Source organism: Chelon labrosus (assembly GCF_963514085.1).
Source record: "Chelon labrosus genome assembly, chromosome: 3".
Lineage (NCBI taxonomy): Eukaryota > Metazoa > Chordata > Actinopteri > Mugiliformes > Mugilidae > Chelon > Chelon labrosus.
In genome coordinates this window covers 29,373,600-29,387,850 of record NC_140339.1, presented here as the reverse complement: position 1 = coordinate 29,387,850, position 14,251 = coordinate 29,373,600, and the positions used below count along the sequence as shown (strand labels likewise).

General features: G+C 40.9%; 3 protein-coding genes across 8 annotated transcripts; 2 read left to right on the top strand and 1 right to left on the bottom strand.

The window, feature by feature from the left end:
• The first annotated feature begins 221 nt into the window (after positions 1 to 221).
• LOC311485899 (uncharacterized protein F13E9.13, mitochondrial) lies at positions 222 to 5,030 on the top strand. Of its 4 annotated transcripts, none has more exons than XM_084541582.1 (6): positions 222 to 291; positions 637 to 730; positions 1,283 to 1,630; positions 1,932 to 2,082; positions 2,686 to 2,813; positions 4,824 to 5,030. In XM_084541582.1, exons 2-6 carry the CDS (start codon positions 658 to 660, stop codon positions 5,012 to 5,014), a joined length of 891 nt encoding a protein of 296 aa, XP_084397708.1. In that variant the 5' UTR covers positions 222 to 291; positions 637 to 657; the 3' UTR covers positions 5,015 to 5,030. The 4 variants fall into 4 exon arrangements, with proteins under 4 accessions (XP_084397708.1, XP_084397710.1, XP_084397709.1 ...); XM_084541584.1 differs by lacking the exon at positions 222 to 291 and having other exon boundaries at positions 406 to 730; positions 1,283 to 1,365; positions 1,450 to 1,630; XM_084541583.1 differs by lacking the exons at positions 222 to 291; positions 637 to 730 and having other exon boundaries at positions 1,085 to 1,365; positions 1,450 to 1,630.
• A 75-nt stretch (positions 5,031 to 5,105) lies between these two features.
• On the bottom strand, positions 5,106 to 9,141 carry LOC311485901 (tumor protein p53-inducible nuclear protein 2). 2 transcript variants are annotated; one of them, XM_084541588.1, is made up of 5 exons: positions 8,996 to 9,067; positions 7,406 to 7,544; positions 7,079 to 7,219; positions 6,818 to 6,968; positions 5,106 to 6,139 (listed from the first exon to the last, which is right to left on the bottom strand). In XM_084541588.1, exons 3-5 carry the CDS (start codon positions 7,197 to 7,199, stop codon positions 5,911 to 5,913), a joined length of 501 nt encoding a protein of 166 aa, XP_084397714.1. In that variant the 5' UTR covers positions 7,200 to 7,219; positions 7,406 to 7,544; positions 8,996 to 9,067; the 3' UTR covers positions 5,106 to 5,910. The 2 variants fall into 2 exon arrangements, with proteins under 2 accessions (XP_084397714.1, XP_084397713.1); XM_084541587.1 differs by lacking the exon at positions 7,406 to 7,544 and having other exon boundaries at positions 8,996 to 9,141.
• Positions 9,142 to 9,522: 381 nt separating this feature from the next.
• Positions 9,523 to 12,388, top strand: LOC311485900 (protein C19orf12 homolog). 2 transcript variants are annotated; one of them, XM_084541585.1, is made up of 3 exons: positions 9,523 to 9,929; positions 10,717 to 10,929; positions 11,515 to 12,388. In XM_084541585.1, exons 1-3 carry the CDS (start codon positions 9,845 to 9,847, stop codon positions 11,778 to 11,780), a joined length of 564 nt encoding a protein of 187 aa, XP_084397711.1. In that variant the 5' UTR covers positions 9,523 to 9,844; the 3' UTR covers positions 11,781 to 12,388. The 2 variants fall into 2 exon arrangements, with proteins under 2 accessions (XP_084397711.1, XP_084397712.1); XM_084541586.1 differs by having other exon boundaries at positions 9,873 to 9,929; positions 10,755 to 10,929.
• Positions 12,389 to 14,251: the final 1,863 nt, after the last annotated feature.

The following is a 14,251-nucleotide window of genomic DNA, read 5'->3' as shown; positions in this document are numbered from 1 at the left end:
TAATATTCAAATTTCAACACCATCCGCAACAATTTCACACACGTAAAGCACAGTGAACGTATACAATCGCTGTGGTTTGTTGAAATTGCGCTAAAGAAAAGAAATATATAAGTTTAAAATGTTGCCGGTAAACGGGAGGTGTGGCTGCGCAGTGACAGCTGCGGGGGCGGACCTTCCTAAGCGGAAGTGCCCAGGGACCGCGTGGCTTGTCTGTCAGATGTAAACAAAGCAGCAGTGCTTTCGAAAAAGACTGAAAATAAAGCGCATCGCGGCCCAAGTTTTACGAGGTAGGTGAGTATTCTCGTTGTTCGATCGTCGGACATGGCTGTCAGCAGTTGTCATTTTTGGCGCATCTGTTATTTGGATAAAAAAAAGGAGGATGATCGTTCCTGGGCGCCCTTTTCCAGTACGGGTTACCATACCTGCTTCGGTTTGCTACCACCCAACTCTTTTATGAACAAACTTGTTGCACAACTAAATCCGGTTTGTGGTCAGGTAATATAAAATAAACGATTGTTAGCAGTTCAGACATGTTTTGAGGACGGTTTATTGATTTGGTAAAAAATGACCCTTGGTCAGTCACGTGATCCCCAAGCTAAAAAGACAAAGCCACAAGACTTGTCCTCTGCTCCCTAGGCGCTCCATAAAAGCAGAAGAATGAAGTTTTTGGATCTTTTTGGGCGCCTGAAATCCGTCGTTATTGGAGTGATTCACGTTAAAGCCTTACCAGGTAAAGTAAAACTGCAATGACACTCCAGTGTTCAAATGTAAAAGTTTAGTCCTGCATGGTAAACGTTCCCTGAGTAAATGTCAGTTTTCCATGCAGAAAGGCTCTTGTCAGGGATGAACTGTTAAATATTAATTTTCTGTATTATTTTTTCCTAAACACTAAAGTGCATCTTAAATTTAAAAGTGGGGTAGTTTAGTCTAAAATAATGTAGCATATAATAATAAGCTGATTATATGTTTTGTTTGAAAGAATTGTAAAGTAACTGATGACTTGATTTTGACAATACAGGTTACATTACATTGACATAAAAGAGGAATGAATAACCTTTGAGAAAAATGGTTTTTTACTTTGTGTTGTTGTGGAGAAGAAGTATAATGTGAGTGAAATTAAAGAGAAATAGTAAAAGTAAAAGGAATTTGAACATGTACTTAACACAGTATATAAGTGAATGCACTTGGTTACCTTGCATAACAGCTGCAAATGTGGGAGACATAACCTACTTGCAGTATCTCATGATGTATGTCACCTCACCAGGTTTCTTCTCTGTTTCAGGAACCCCTCTGGGTTGTTTGAAAATGCCCCAGATCACTGAAGAAGCGTGTCAGGAGGCAGCGATCTACCGTGATGCAGGGGTCGTGAGTTATTGCACATGTGATTTATATTCTTTACAAGTCTTTCCAGTCGAGCCGGTAACCATCACTTGTATGTCCCATTCTCAGGATGGCGTGATCATTGAAAACATGCATGATGTCCCTTACTCCTTCCGCGTGGGTCCTGAGGTGTGTGCCTGTATGGCTGCAGTCTGCGCTGCTGTGAGAAGCGTCTGTCCATTCCTACCACTTGGAGTGCAAATACTGTCTTCTGCTAACCAGCCGGCTCTGGCTGTAGCTCTGGCTTCAGGTTTAGTCAATCATAAATTAAACTGATGTTGATCTGCATATAAGGTTCTAACTTCAGCCGAAGCTTTCTGAGAACAGAGGTGTACAGTTATGCGCTATCATAGCCTATGTGTAAATAGATTTTTGCACCGAACACCACCGCAGCAGATTTCACCGTCTGCCCTTCCATTTGTAAACTGAGTTGTGTTTATCTGTTAAATAAGCTGATGTGTGTTTGGTCTTTAGTGAGGAGGTCAGATTCTTGCGTGTCAGCCAAATCATCACCAGTCAGTCAGCCATAATATTGTAATGTACGGTTACAGGTCTGGATTTCATCAGGGCTGAGGGATTTGTCTTTTCTCACGTTGCGGATGAGGGCCTTCTGAATGCCTGCGCCGGGGACTTACTGAGGTATCGCAAGCAGATTGGTGCTGACCACGTGCAGATCTTCACCGACATCAAAAAGAAGCACAGGTGAGCTCACCATTCGTACAACTGAATTAGTGAGTAGAACCCAATGACCCACTGATACACAGCGAAACCTAAAGGTGTTTCTGACACCTTATGTCTCAGAAAACAGCTATTATAGAGAACTGACACCAGTGACAGTGACTAACTGCTGATCAGACCCTGCCTTCTACTGAATGAAGGTTCATACAGTTTTGCTTTGACTGCACAGTACATATCAGTCATCAAACATTTCACCAGTTTCATTTTGACAGAAGCTTGATCTTTGATTTCAGTTGTGTCTAGCGAAGTTGTTTCCTGTATTTATCAACCTGCTTAAAAGGGAAATTTGGGACTCAAATATTATGATCCAAGTAAAAATCGTTCTCTTCTATCCTCACTTACAAACTTTAGCTCTTACTAAAAACAGTCATATCTATTTACCTTATATCTTTGACTTATTCAAATATTCCAATTTAAGTAAGTTCTGCAGGTGGCTTGAGTTGAAAGGTATACTTGTCAATACTTGTTTTTAGACAGTTTTACACACATTTTTATGTTAGCTGATTTAACACAAATTGAGTCAGTCCCAATATTATCCACAGCTAATTTCACTCTGCGTGTTCCCAGCTCCCATGCCCTGACATCAGACGTGACTATTGAAGAGACAGCACGTGCCGCTGAGTTCTTCCTCTCAGATGGGCTCATCATCACAGGATCAGCCACTGGAGTGCAGGCTGACCCACGGGAGCTCAGAGGTACGGCCACATGGCACGCGGTCAGGAGCCATACGGTGTTTCAGTGAATCCTAGCTTTGCATACACACAGCCTTGCAGTGTTGATTCAGCATCCTTTGATCCGTCATTTAGCATAGAAAATGAAAAAAGAAAGGAAAATTATTTAATTATCATTGAAAGGAACCAGAGAGAAGAAAGCAATCTTCCAGTTTTGCAAGTATTTCCTTTTCATTCCCTTACTGCCTCATTTGTCCAGCAGAGGACGCCATCATCTGTAGTGGTGAATTTTGAGACTTCCTGCGCTATTCAGTGTCCTCTATGGGTCAGGACAGTGTCACTCTTTCTCTTTCTCTCTGACACACACCATATGCAGTATAGTAGCACACTTCACTCACTCTAAGTCTTTTCAAAATCATTTCCAGGGGATGGTGATTGTGATGGGCAGTTATTCTCATTATAGGGTGCTATGAAGTTTTTATGACACAGTGGAGCTTGGTCAAGCTTTTACACAAGGAGAAATATTTTAAATTCTACATTATATTTTAGAAACACACTGTGATTTTTCTTCATGGTTCCTGTCATTACTAATAAGGACATACAGTAAGAGTAACATTCATAAGAGTACCACTTAACCAAGCTTTTCTAGTTACAGAGAAATGTGGACTGGATGTAAGCTTAATAAAGTAGTTCTATTGATTCTGTTCTACTGATGATCTCGACATGTTCTATTCACTCTTTTCTTTGACCTAAGCCATCATTGGCAGTGGTACCCACCATAACTTTGAGGTACATCTTTTTAACTGTAGAATTAGCTTGAGCTGCACTGAGCGGCTCCTCTTCTCCTGGCTATGACTGTACGGGACTCTGAGCAGGGATAACTAATGTGGCAGTTGGTCTGACTCGACCAGTTGGGAGAGAAAATATGAGAACTAAGCAAACAAAAACAGAACACTGAGCAGGTTTGTGGGGGCAGTAACTGCAGATCAGGTGAGCTCGAGAAATATGATGCAGTACAATATTTAAATAAAGTTTGCGGGAGCTACTTAAATGTTGTATGTATCAGTAATAATAATTCAGTGATGTCATAATATAAAGGGGCTAACTAATGTACCTCATAATTTTTACTTACTGTACGTGTATTTTTAAATTGTGGGTTCTGGCAGAGTGGCTTAATCAGCAGCCAAGAAGGCTCTCAATAAAGGCACTCTGTTTTGTATCTGCTGAGGGTTATTGGGTCTGAAATCTGTACCATGTTCCTCTCATAGCCACACCGGGGCTGCTATTTTAAGCAGGGTCTCCAACTTGACATATAATACTGTAAACATCTAAATGGAAACTTGACAGTCACACAATCTAGGTTCAGACATGCCAGTTGGCTGATACTCAAGAACAAATACGCAAACACTCACAGTCACTTGCCCCTGTTACCCTCGCACTCACGTGCACTCTCTCTTGTTAACACAAACATGCAGGGACTGGTCCCACAGAATTAGAGGGGGAGCTCACATGCCACTGCGTCCAAAGTTCACTCTGTCTATCGCAGCAGACGCTGTGGGGCGGATTCATTGGGATTAGAGTTCATGATCAAGCCTTGCTTCAAATTGGGTTAAGAACTGTCCAATGCATTATTAAAAACTGGAAGGATAGTGGGGAACCATCTTCAAGGAAGAAATGTGGAATTGTGAAAGAGTGGTTCAGGGAGCATGACACATCATTTGCACACATGGATTGGCCACCACAGAGTCCAGACCTTAACTCCATTGAGAATCTTTGGGATGTACTGGAGAAGGCTTTGAGCAGTGGTCAGACTCTCCCATCATCAATACAAGATCTTGGTGAAAAATGATTGCAACACTGGATGGAAATAAATCTGGTGACACTGCAGAAGCTTATCGAAACAATGCCACAGTGAATGCGTGCTGTAATCAAAGCTAAAGACAGTCCAACGAAATATTAGCGTATGTGACTTTTTTCTGGCCAGGCAGTGTACGTCTCCACTGAGAATGTTCTGCTGTTTCCTTGTGTTTACAGATGTTTCCCAGTCTGTGAGAACCCCAGTGCTGATTGGTTCTGGAGTGACCTATGACAACATGGAACGCTACCTCGATGCAAATGGAATGATCATTGGTTCTCATTTTAAGTATGGTGGACACTGGGCCAACGGAGTTGACCCAAACCAGGTGAAGAGGTTCATGGAAAAGATAAACAACCTTCGAAAATGAAACAGAAAGATTTCTGGAGTCACCCCAAAGCCTCAGCCTGTTTGTAAAATGACTGTTTGTACTGCCTCATTATAAACACGCTGACGACGACTTAAGAAAACAAGTTTTATTTGCATTTTTTTGTACATTTTTATAAATACACACGAATAGAAAAAGATTTTTTTTTTTTTACAACAATTTTTATAACATGTAAAAAGTGTGAATGCCTGCTGAAAAGTACAAAAGTAATCTTAAGCAGACGCAATGGCAACATTTTTCTTGTTCTCACACAACGTGAATACTGTACAGGTCAACATGCATGGAAATGAACTTTTAATCCACTTGGCACAAGAACATATAAAGTCACATGCTCATTACAACCAAGGGACAGGCGGTCGCAAAGTGCCATAATCCACTTGCGTAATTTTTCATATTTGGAGCAGTATCACACACTAACAGTAAAAACATCTTCCTGTAAGCCCTACCTCTACACATATGAATCTACACAAGTCAAACAACTCAGCTGTTCTGTTTGGATAGTTTACATCATCAACACTTATTTGAAAAGTAACTCTTTCTTATCAGTGCTTTCCAACCTAAAGGAGCAACTGTGTCTTTCATGGTCAGGAGATTGAGGTTCATTGATCTCAGTGGTTTCAGACATGAGGGTTGCAGTGCAGGTTGTCTGTATTTAAAAAAAAATATCTTTCTGTAGTTCATGCGGTTAATGTTTGATCATTTTACTGCACAGGGCATGGTGAATCTCATCTGCTTTGCCTTGGTGGATATAAACAATTAACAGTTTGAGGTGAAACAATGATGGGAAACCTGAGTAATTCAGGACCAAGGCACTGTGCTGCACACTGGGCTGTGGTGGCAGCAACTTCACACACACCCTCTCAGAAGCATCATTCCGTTCAGTAGTTGTACAGGCGCTGGCAGGGCTGCTTGAAGTGGCCGTAGCGTTTCTCTCCTGGGGAGAATCTTATCTTAGCCAGGTTCTGCCTGTGGAGGGCGCTGCGGCTCAGCTTCGTCCGCTCAGCCTGGGTCCTGGCTCTCTGCACGGCCAGCAGCTGGATGTGGCACGGCAGAGGGATCCCCCAGGCAGCAAGACGCCAAGATACATTCCGCCTCACTGCCACCGGCCTGGGCATATGCAAGGGAAGTGTTAACACTTTGTTTTATGTGAGATATTAGATGCAATACAGTAACACAGTATCAGAGATGTCATGTTACTGCCCACCCACTATGTGTGAACGTTCTGGCTTTTCTATCCTGATTAAGAGTTTGAGATAGATATGAAAGGCCAATTCCATACGGTTGGGATGCCTGGGATTAGAGGCCAGATGATATATTTAGTACCACTCAAAAAAACTCACTTGGAAGGTGACTGGGATCATGAGTTTCATCTCTAGGGATTAATAAAGATGTCTAACAAAGGGCAACAGCACACTGAAGTCCACCCTCATCTATGACTATTTTCCAGCTCCATTTAGAATCAAGGAGCAGACAGCAGACCTCAGAGGATGCTTCATCTGCTCTAGAAGCTCAACGAAGACACTCATGCTGGAGCAAATTTTAAAGATTCAGTGTTGGTTTCTGTTTCATGATGACTACATCAGCTAGCTGTCATGGAAACAGAGAGGAGGGATGTGGTATGGTGGCTACCTTCTGTTTGCTCCTCTGACAAGTTCAACACACTCGAAAGCTCCTTCATTTATTGTGTTCTTTATATTTGGACGTGACTATGGAGCTCAGAGAAGGATGACAGAAGTGGTGTGATTGAAAGTGCGCTTAGGCTGAAGTGTGTAAATAGAAAGTAACCTTGAGGTATCCTCTTCATCTTCATCAGAGACTAGCTCCTCATCCTCTGCTCCACTCACCCTGCATGTCATCTGGTAGACAGACATGCTGGGGTGCTCAATCAACAGGTTCTCAAGGGGATCCACGTCAGGGGCTGACAGAGGTTCGTTCTCTGTATAAGGATCATCCCAGTTCAAACAGATCAGTTAACGTCCCATTATAACCACAATCCTGCAGATAGTAATTAAGTGGAAATAATATGTCTAGCTGTGTTTATCTCACCTGGAAGATTAACAATGACCCACTCCTCCTCTTCAAGTTCCATAACCTCATAAGTGTCATCTGCAGCTGCAAAGTCCTCACCAGCGTTCCCCAGCAGATGATAAAGGATCTTTCCGATCATCTTTTGTCCTCTGTTGCAATCTGTAAATTAACATCAAGCAGGTGAGCTGCAAGTAGGCATCAAAGCAAGGGGGAGTTTTGTGTCATCGGAGGACATCCACTTAAATTCTGAATGCAAAAGTGAGTTAATCCAAGCCACATCCACCATCTGAACTCTGCTTGTACCTTAAGTAAATAGTTCCCTCTAGAGGCCGTGCCAACACATACCCCAAAGAATGTCTTCTCTTCCTTGGACACGTAAGGCCTGCTCTGTATCAACAACTGCTTCGATTACACCATCACAGAAACCCGAGCATGCTGAGTTGTTACACTGCTGTGACGTGGACTCATTTCAGAAGTAAAACAGCTGATGAATGGAAACAAGAGGTGGATATTGCACTGATTATGGAGATCATATAATCTGTGATCCTTGTCTAAACAACATCCATTCAGAAGATTAATTTTAGTAGTGATCTCAGGCTATAGACAGGTTTAATGGCCTTTTCCTGCAACCAGATTACCCTGTTACCTCTATGTATGGCAGTAAATATTTCTGGGACCTTATGTCTTATGTTATGTTATGAATGTTATCTTATGCAGTGGAAGTATTATATCTTATGACAATCTTTGGTAAAATATTTTCGTGTCTGTGTTATTTGTTACAAATTTCATGCAGTTCTTGAAAACTAAAATTTGCGATCTCTACTTCTTCTTCTGTGTTTGCTCCAATCTTGCATACTGTGGCCTACAGACTCCATAGAGTCCCTCTGTGACCCTATGGAGTCTGGTTTATTCAGTCCAAACCATTTGATGGACATAACCCTATAATTTTATTTTTTTCCTGATATTTAACAGATATTGCAAGATTTGCTTCAAAATGAGTTTATACAGAAACCCATGGCTCCAGACTCACTATCCCCTCTGGTGGTAGAAAGTGTTATTATGAGGTGGGATGGGCTAGGTCTGGCTTGCTGGGATGCTAACTTCAATGGATATGTAATTGCCTTTGACATAATCTGGAGTGGTGTTTTCTTTTTGCATTCTATTGATAGATATAATAATTTTTTTTAATGTTTTTTTTTTCTTTTTTACTGAAAATCTTCCGTCTTGCCCCTTTACTTAAGGTACAGACTTTATTGATCCACAAGGGAAATTGCCCAGTCACAGTAGCTCAGTTGCATGTAAAATTGTAAAAACACTCTTGACGACCACTAATTAAAAACAAAAAATAAAATAAAATTTACTTATCAAACTCTTATGGAAGGTCCTGGAAAACAAATAAAATAAATTAATTAACTCCTATATTTTAAAATACACTACGGCATCATCATATATTACCGGTATTAGTAGATTCTGCTGTTGTTGTTGTTGTTGTTGTTGACAAAAACAGATGCCTAAACGGGCCCGTGATTTCCCCCAGTGTCTGGATGCCTACTGCCTGCTAGTCACTCTGCCCTGGATCTAATTTCGCCTGCCTATAAACACACTCACTGTAGGACAAACTGTCTCTGCACCCTCTCTATTAATGCAACACCCCAACGATGACATAACATCAGCTGTTTTTGTTAACACCCGCCATCCACAGTTTAAAACAGCTGACAGTGAGCTCAAAGGTAGCGGAGTTTTTCCAAACTGGGAATGTAGTCCTTTTAAAACAAGTAATACGACAATATTCACACCGAATAATAAGCAGGCAACAGTCCTCTGCAGCCAGTTCCTGTCTGTGTCTTTGGTCAGAGAACAAAAGACCGATCAAATACAAGGCTGATAGATGCTAGTATTGCTGAGTGATGCAAAGACATTTACATTTCGACTTACCTGACTCGATATAACGATGTTTTTCTTGCACAGAAAAGGTCCTGCAATCTTGCTGTTCTTCCGAGATTGTTTTGACCCAAAAGTTGTTTATCGGCGAGAGAAGGTCCTCCCTATGTCCTGAAACATCACTAAACTCCGCCCACTAAGGCGGAGCCACACTGCGTACGCATATGTCAACAAACCAAACATGTCTCCTCGACATATAGGTACAAATTGCAACACTGGCAGAGACAGCGTTTTGTTTTTCATGATATCCTCAAGAAAACTTTTTTGGTTCTGCTTAATAATAGTTATTTCCCGAGTTCATCAATGTAAAAGTGTTTAGTATGTTACAACTTTGTCCTGGAAGGGCAGAAGAACGACTTCTGTGAAAAGTCGTTAGTTACTTTGCCTTTTTTCTTTATATATACGCTCTATCTCTCTCTCTCTATATATATATATGTGTGTGTATATATATCTCTCTCTCTATAGATATAAATCATATGTATGACTTTCAAGTCCAGATAGTTCACCTCCTACATCAAAACCATCGTATCAAAACACCGTTCTTTATGTAGTGCGCATGTTCAGTCTTCGATTTTATAACTCTGCTCATGCGCATTATAAAAAAACAAAAAAAACTAAAAAACTAAATCGTCGAAACAATAAAATATACGTGTTTTTTTTATTTCATAAGAGTAGCTACATTTTCTAGTGGTCAACGCATTTTATGATACATTTAAAAATAACAACATTATATTTTTCCCCTACTTTAGGTGTATCGGGAAGAAGCATCTTGGCTCGATTATATACTCTCTGGTGTAATTTGCAAAGCAGGAAGTAAATGGGACGCGCTAAGCCCATCATACCATGCAAAGATCATATCTTTTGTGGGTAGCCGTCTGTGAGTGTGGAGCGAAGATTATAGTAGCGCACAGTTACAACAGGATCAAAGGTAAGAAATGTGAAATTATTATAACAACAGTGTAACTATTACAGCTGTCTTCTGTCTCCGTTTAGATTCACTAAGTGGATGGGGTCACTTTTTTCGGTATTAAAAACAGAAGAAACTTTTTGAATTTCGGAAAACTGACGTTGATTTAAATGGTTGTCTTAACTATCATTACGTTATGTCACTTGAATAAACGCAACATAGACGTTGGCATGTTTGTTTGTCTTATATTATCTAGGGTTATGAACTTCTTAATACGTGGCCCCTCACGCCAAACTCCATTCAAAAAGTGGCTAATTTAAAACCAGTAACTCTAATGAGTGGTAGAAAGTTAAGAAAGTGATTACAGTGATACATTGAGATATTTTCACGAACCGAGAGTAGTGAAATTAACATTCGAAGTATTTACTTCTTCCAGACATTACAGTGTATTTGTTTGCATTGATTACATTGAAGTAAAAGTGAAACCATAGCCTATCTTTCTGATAGTTAGGTTTCATGTTCTGTTTTCCCTCCCTACATTGTCTGTGACATTCATCAGAGAGAAGAGAAGTTTTTAAAAACAGTTTAGAACTTTGTCTGTGAGCATGGAACTGGGTCTAATGCCAGTATATAGCTGTGTCAGTGCAACCTACCCTCATTTTACCAGTACTCCTTATACTTCTATCACTGTCTGAGGAAATCCACCTAATCTTCATGTTCACTGTGAAAAGACACAATACAAATATGAGGCGTGTGAGCCTCTGTGTGAAGGTACAAGATATAATTTCTCTTTAATGTCTTTGTTTAGGTAAAGAAACGACTGTCTGCTTTCCTGTCCCCCCCCAGAGGCTCAGCGCGAGGATGGCTCCACGAGTAGATGATGTGATGCGTTTATGTTGTGAAATATCAGCTCACGACGAGATCAAGGTCGCCGTGAAAAACTCTGCCAAAGGGGCAATGGTGGCGGGAGGAACTGCCTTTGTAGGCGGCCTGCTTGGTGGCCCCGTGGGGATCGCTGCTGGTAAGCACTTGGGCAAAGAGACAGTGTTTCTGAAGGAAGACATCGTAGCTTAAAGAGCAGTGTTCCAAATGTAGCAAAGCGGCTTTGAGATTGATGTTCCATGCCGTGGAGGAAAATAAAAGTTTGAGCAGGCAGTTGGGGAATATTTCTCTTTTTTAGGGGATATTTGTCTTCTGTTAACCATCTGAACAGTGCTAGTTTGCTTAAATGAAGCACAGTAAGCCCCAGCTGGGCCAACGCCAAGATAAGCAACTACAAAAACACACCTTAGTATTGTATATTGTGATGAGACTTAGTGCATGTAAGGCCAGGAGGAAGTTTTGAGGTGTCATTAACAGGGAGAACAATTTCTCCAGGGAAACATCAGAATGACATTTTAGTTTTTAGTCTTGCTTCAAATCCCTCTTCATTGGATTTGTAAACTACAAAAAATAGTAATCTAATCTTTAAAATTTTCACTTTCAGCTCCTCATCTTGTTTTGTTGTCTTGCAGGTTTATTTCACACGTGTGCACTCTTACTATTTCCTTTGTACAGCAACTGTAACTGATCATCCATCTCCTCCCCTCCTCTGTGTCTCTGCCAGGTGGAGCAGTTGGTGGTCTCCTGGGCAGCTGGCTGACCAGCGGTCAGTTCAGGCCTCTGCCTCAGATCCTGTTGGAGCTGCCACCCACTCAGAAGCAGAGGCTCTACAGTGACATCACTGCTGTCTTAGGCAACCTGGACTGGACGGATGCAGCTCAGCTCATTGCACTTGTGATGGGCAACGCCACCCTCCAGCAGCAGGTCACCGCCGCGCTGCTTAGCTACGTAGCAAAGGAGCTCAAAGCAGAAGTGCGTTATAAAGACTGAGTTACGGCTCCACTTGGACTTTTCTGGAAAGCCAGGCCTGGCAAACACAAACAGAGTCCTTTATGGTGTGTTCTGCACAAAACTGGAGGAACTGTGAATTATGGCGTGTCATTTTCATAACTGAATTACAAGTCCTGTCTCTCCAAACTAGAAACAAATGTGTTTCTCAATAATGTCTAGACACAGACCTTAGAACAAATAATGTTTTGTGTGGTGGACTGATATCATGGGCAGTTTTCTCTTGTGCTTCTTAAACTGACCAATAATGTGCCTAGAGAGTAATTTATTCTTTTTACATTGTAATCATCTTATTTTGACACGCTGTATCAGGGTGTTTTTATAAACCCCTGCTTATCAAAGTCAAATCTATCTATTTATGTATAATAAACTTTTGAACTGTTTGACTAAAAATTTGCTCATTTCTCAGGACTGAAAGGTCACACTTAAAAAAATCATGTAATGTCTACAGCGTAACTTCACACCACCTCTTTAAAATATGGCAAATTCTAAGCTAAATGATGTAACTCAGTAATCTGCAAACTCCAAGTTCTAAAAATTTAGAAGGTGCGCTGGTGCAGTGCCACTTTTGCAAAGGGTGTTGTGGCTGAGTGTAGAATAAAATAAAAATCACGCACATAAACAACCGATCTGTGTTGAGCATGAATGGGTAAAAAGTTTTCACGGTTTACTGACTTGGAAGAAGGAAACAGAATTTTGCACTTGCAGATGCTGGTTACTAAGGGTGACGTTGAAGCGGTCAATAAGCTAAATGTTCATTTAACACTCAAGCCCTGGTTTGAAAAGAAGAAGTTATAAATTAAGCTTCAGTTGATGTGGAAGCCATAAAAAAGTGAAGTGTTAAATAAGGTGCTTACGCTCCAGTCCAAAGTTATATATGCAAACTGACAATGTTGGATGGAAGTCAGTGTAGAAGGTGAAACGGGACAAACCAGTCACATCGGGACAAACCAGTCCCGTCTCAAGTATTTTCCTATAGAACTTTTACCTAGGTATGGATTTCAGTTTAGCTTTAAAATGACTACTGTAGGAGTAAGACCTGATTCTTGTCAGTTTTACATTTTTTTCATTTTCAAGTGACCTGGGTGAGAAAGTCATTTTAAACATAAAGCAAATTAACACAGGGCCGACCACAAGGTGCAAACCCATTCATGAACCATAAGAATAGAAATACCAGATTAAAACCAAAACTAAAAAGTGTCTGGAGCAGCATTCTTTGGACAGATGAAACCAAGATCAGCCTGCACCACAATGGCAGGAAGAAAAGGGAAGGCGAGGTTTGGCACGGCTCCTGAGCTGAAACATACAACATCATGTGATGGATGAACTGTGAAGTGTATAAGGGATATACTGTCTGCTTCAGTCTGGCTAAAATGAAACAAAGTTGATGCTTCACAGTACGGATGGACAACGACCCAAAACATGCTGTCACAGCAGTCGAGTGGTTTTTGGTGGAATATCCAGGTTCATCAAGCACGTATTTAAGGCCTGACAAAGCATTACACAGGAGGAAACACTGTTTGCTGATGTCTATTGGCTCCAGACTACAGACAGTTGTTTCCTACAATTTCCTTTTTAAAAACCATTAAAAGGTATTGTGTATATGGTTATTATTCAAATGATTAGGTATATTTGTCTGCATACATGGGCCCCTGATAATAAGGGAAGGAATAAAACTGTAATTCTTGAAAGTTAGTTAGCTTCAGTTTCACTCTCCTTTTAGCTCTGTTTTGGTCTCCACCAACAGTGTGTCTTTAACTGCTAAATGCTCCTCTGGGCTCTCCAGCTAGTTTCTAACATTATCTGTTACGCTGAGCTTGTTTGCTGGAATCACCTGTCTGCTTCAGCTGAAGACAATCCTGCGAGAGGTTAGAGTGAACCAAAAAGTTGCAATGAAAGGAGAGACTTTCTAAGCCTTGTAGGGGACAGTGCAGCTTCAGGGAATATTCCTCTTTTTGAATTAGGGGATATTTCTCTTTTGTAAACCATCTGAAGCAAGTTATGTTGCCAAAATGAAGCACAGCTGGGCCAAGGCCAAGATAAGCAGATACAAAAACACAGAGACTTCTCCGGGGAAACATCATAATGTTATTCCTAAGTCAATTAGTAAAAAAACAGTAAACCTTATTGTAGGACTGAGTCCAACTACTGTAAAAGCAGTGGTCATTGTGGCTTTAATTATAATAATTCATTATTCAGTCATTTATGGTTTGGTCTTGATTCAAACACTTTAATGGGCTTGTTAGCAAACAAACAAAACATCACCAGATTTTTCATTTCAAATTCCTCAAAACTGACCCTGACCTGTCCAGGGTGTACCCCGCCTCTCGCCCAATGACAGCTGGGATAGGCTCCAGGCCCCCTGTGACCCTTCACAGGACAATCGGTTACAGAAGATGAATGAATGAATGAATGAATGAATGTAACTGACCCTTTATCCATCCCCTCCTCTG

Bases quoted from the DNA above. Each gene is read 5' to 3' on its own strand.
- LOC311485900 (XM_084541585.1), top strand. From the start codon at position 9,845: ATGCAAAGATCATATCTTTTGTGGGTAGCCGTCTGTGAGTGTGGAGCG. The intron at 9,930-10,716 runs GTAAGAAATGTG...GTCTTTGTTTAG, and splicing joins CAGTTACAACAGGATCAAAG to GTAAAGAAACGACTGTCTGC. The intron at 10,930-11,514 runs GTAAGCACTTGG...TGTCTCTGCCAG, and splicing joins CCCCGTGGGGATCGCTGCTG to GTGGAGCAGTTGGTGGTCTC.
- LOC311485899 (XM_084541581.1), top strand. From the start codon at position 1,153: ATGTACTTAACACAGTATATAAGTGAATGCACTTGGTTACCTTGCATA. The intron at 1,631-1,931 runs GTTTAGTCAATC...GTACGGTTACAG, and splicing joins GGCTGTAGCTCTGGCTTCAG to GTCTGGATTTCATCAGGGCT. The intron at 2,814-4,823 runs GTACGGCCACAT...TTGTGTTTACAG, and splicing joins TGACCCACGGGAGCTCAGAG to ATGTTTCCCAGTCTGTGAGA.
- LOC311485901 (XM_084541587.1), bottom strand. From the start codon at position 7,199: ATGATCGGAAAGATCCTTTATCATCTGCTGGGGAACGCTGGTGAGGAC. The intron at 6,969-7,078 runs GTGAGATAAACA...ATCCTTATACAG, and splicing joins GGTCATTGTTAATCTTCCAG to AGAACGAACCTCTGTCAGCC. The intron at 6,140-6,817 runs GTTACTTTCTAT...GCATATGCCCAG, and splicing joins GATGAAGAGGATACCTCAAG to GCCGGTGGCAGTGAGGCGGA.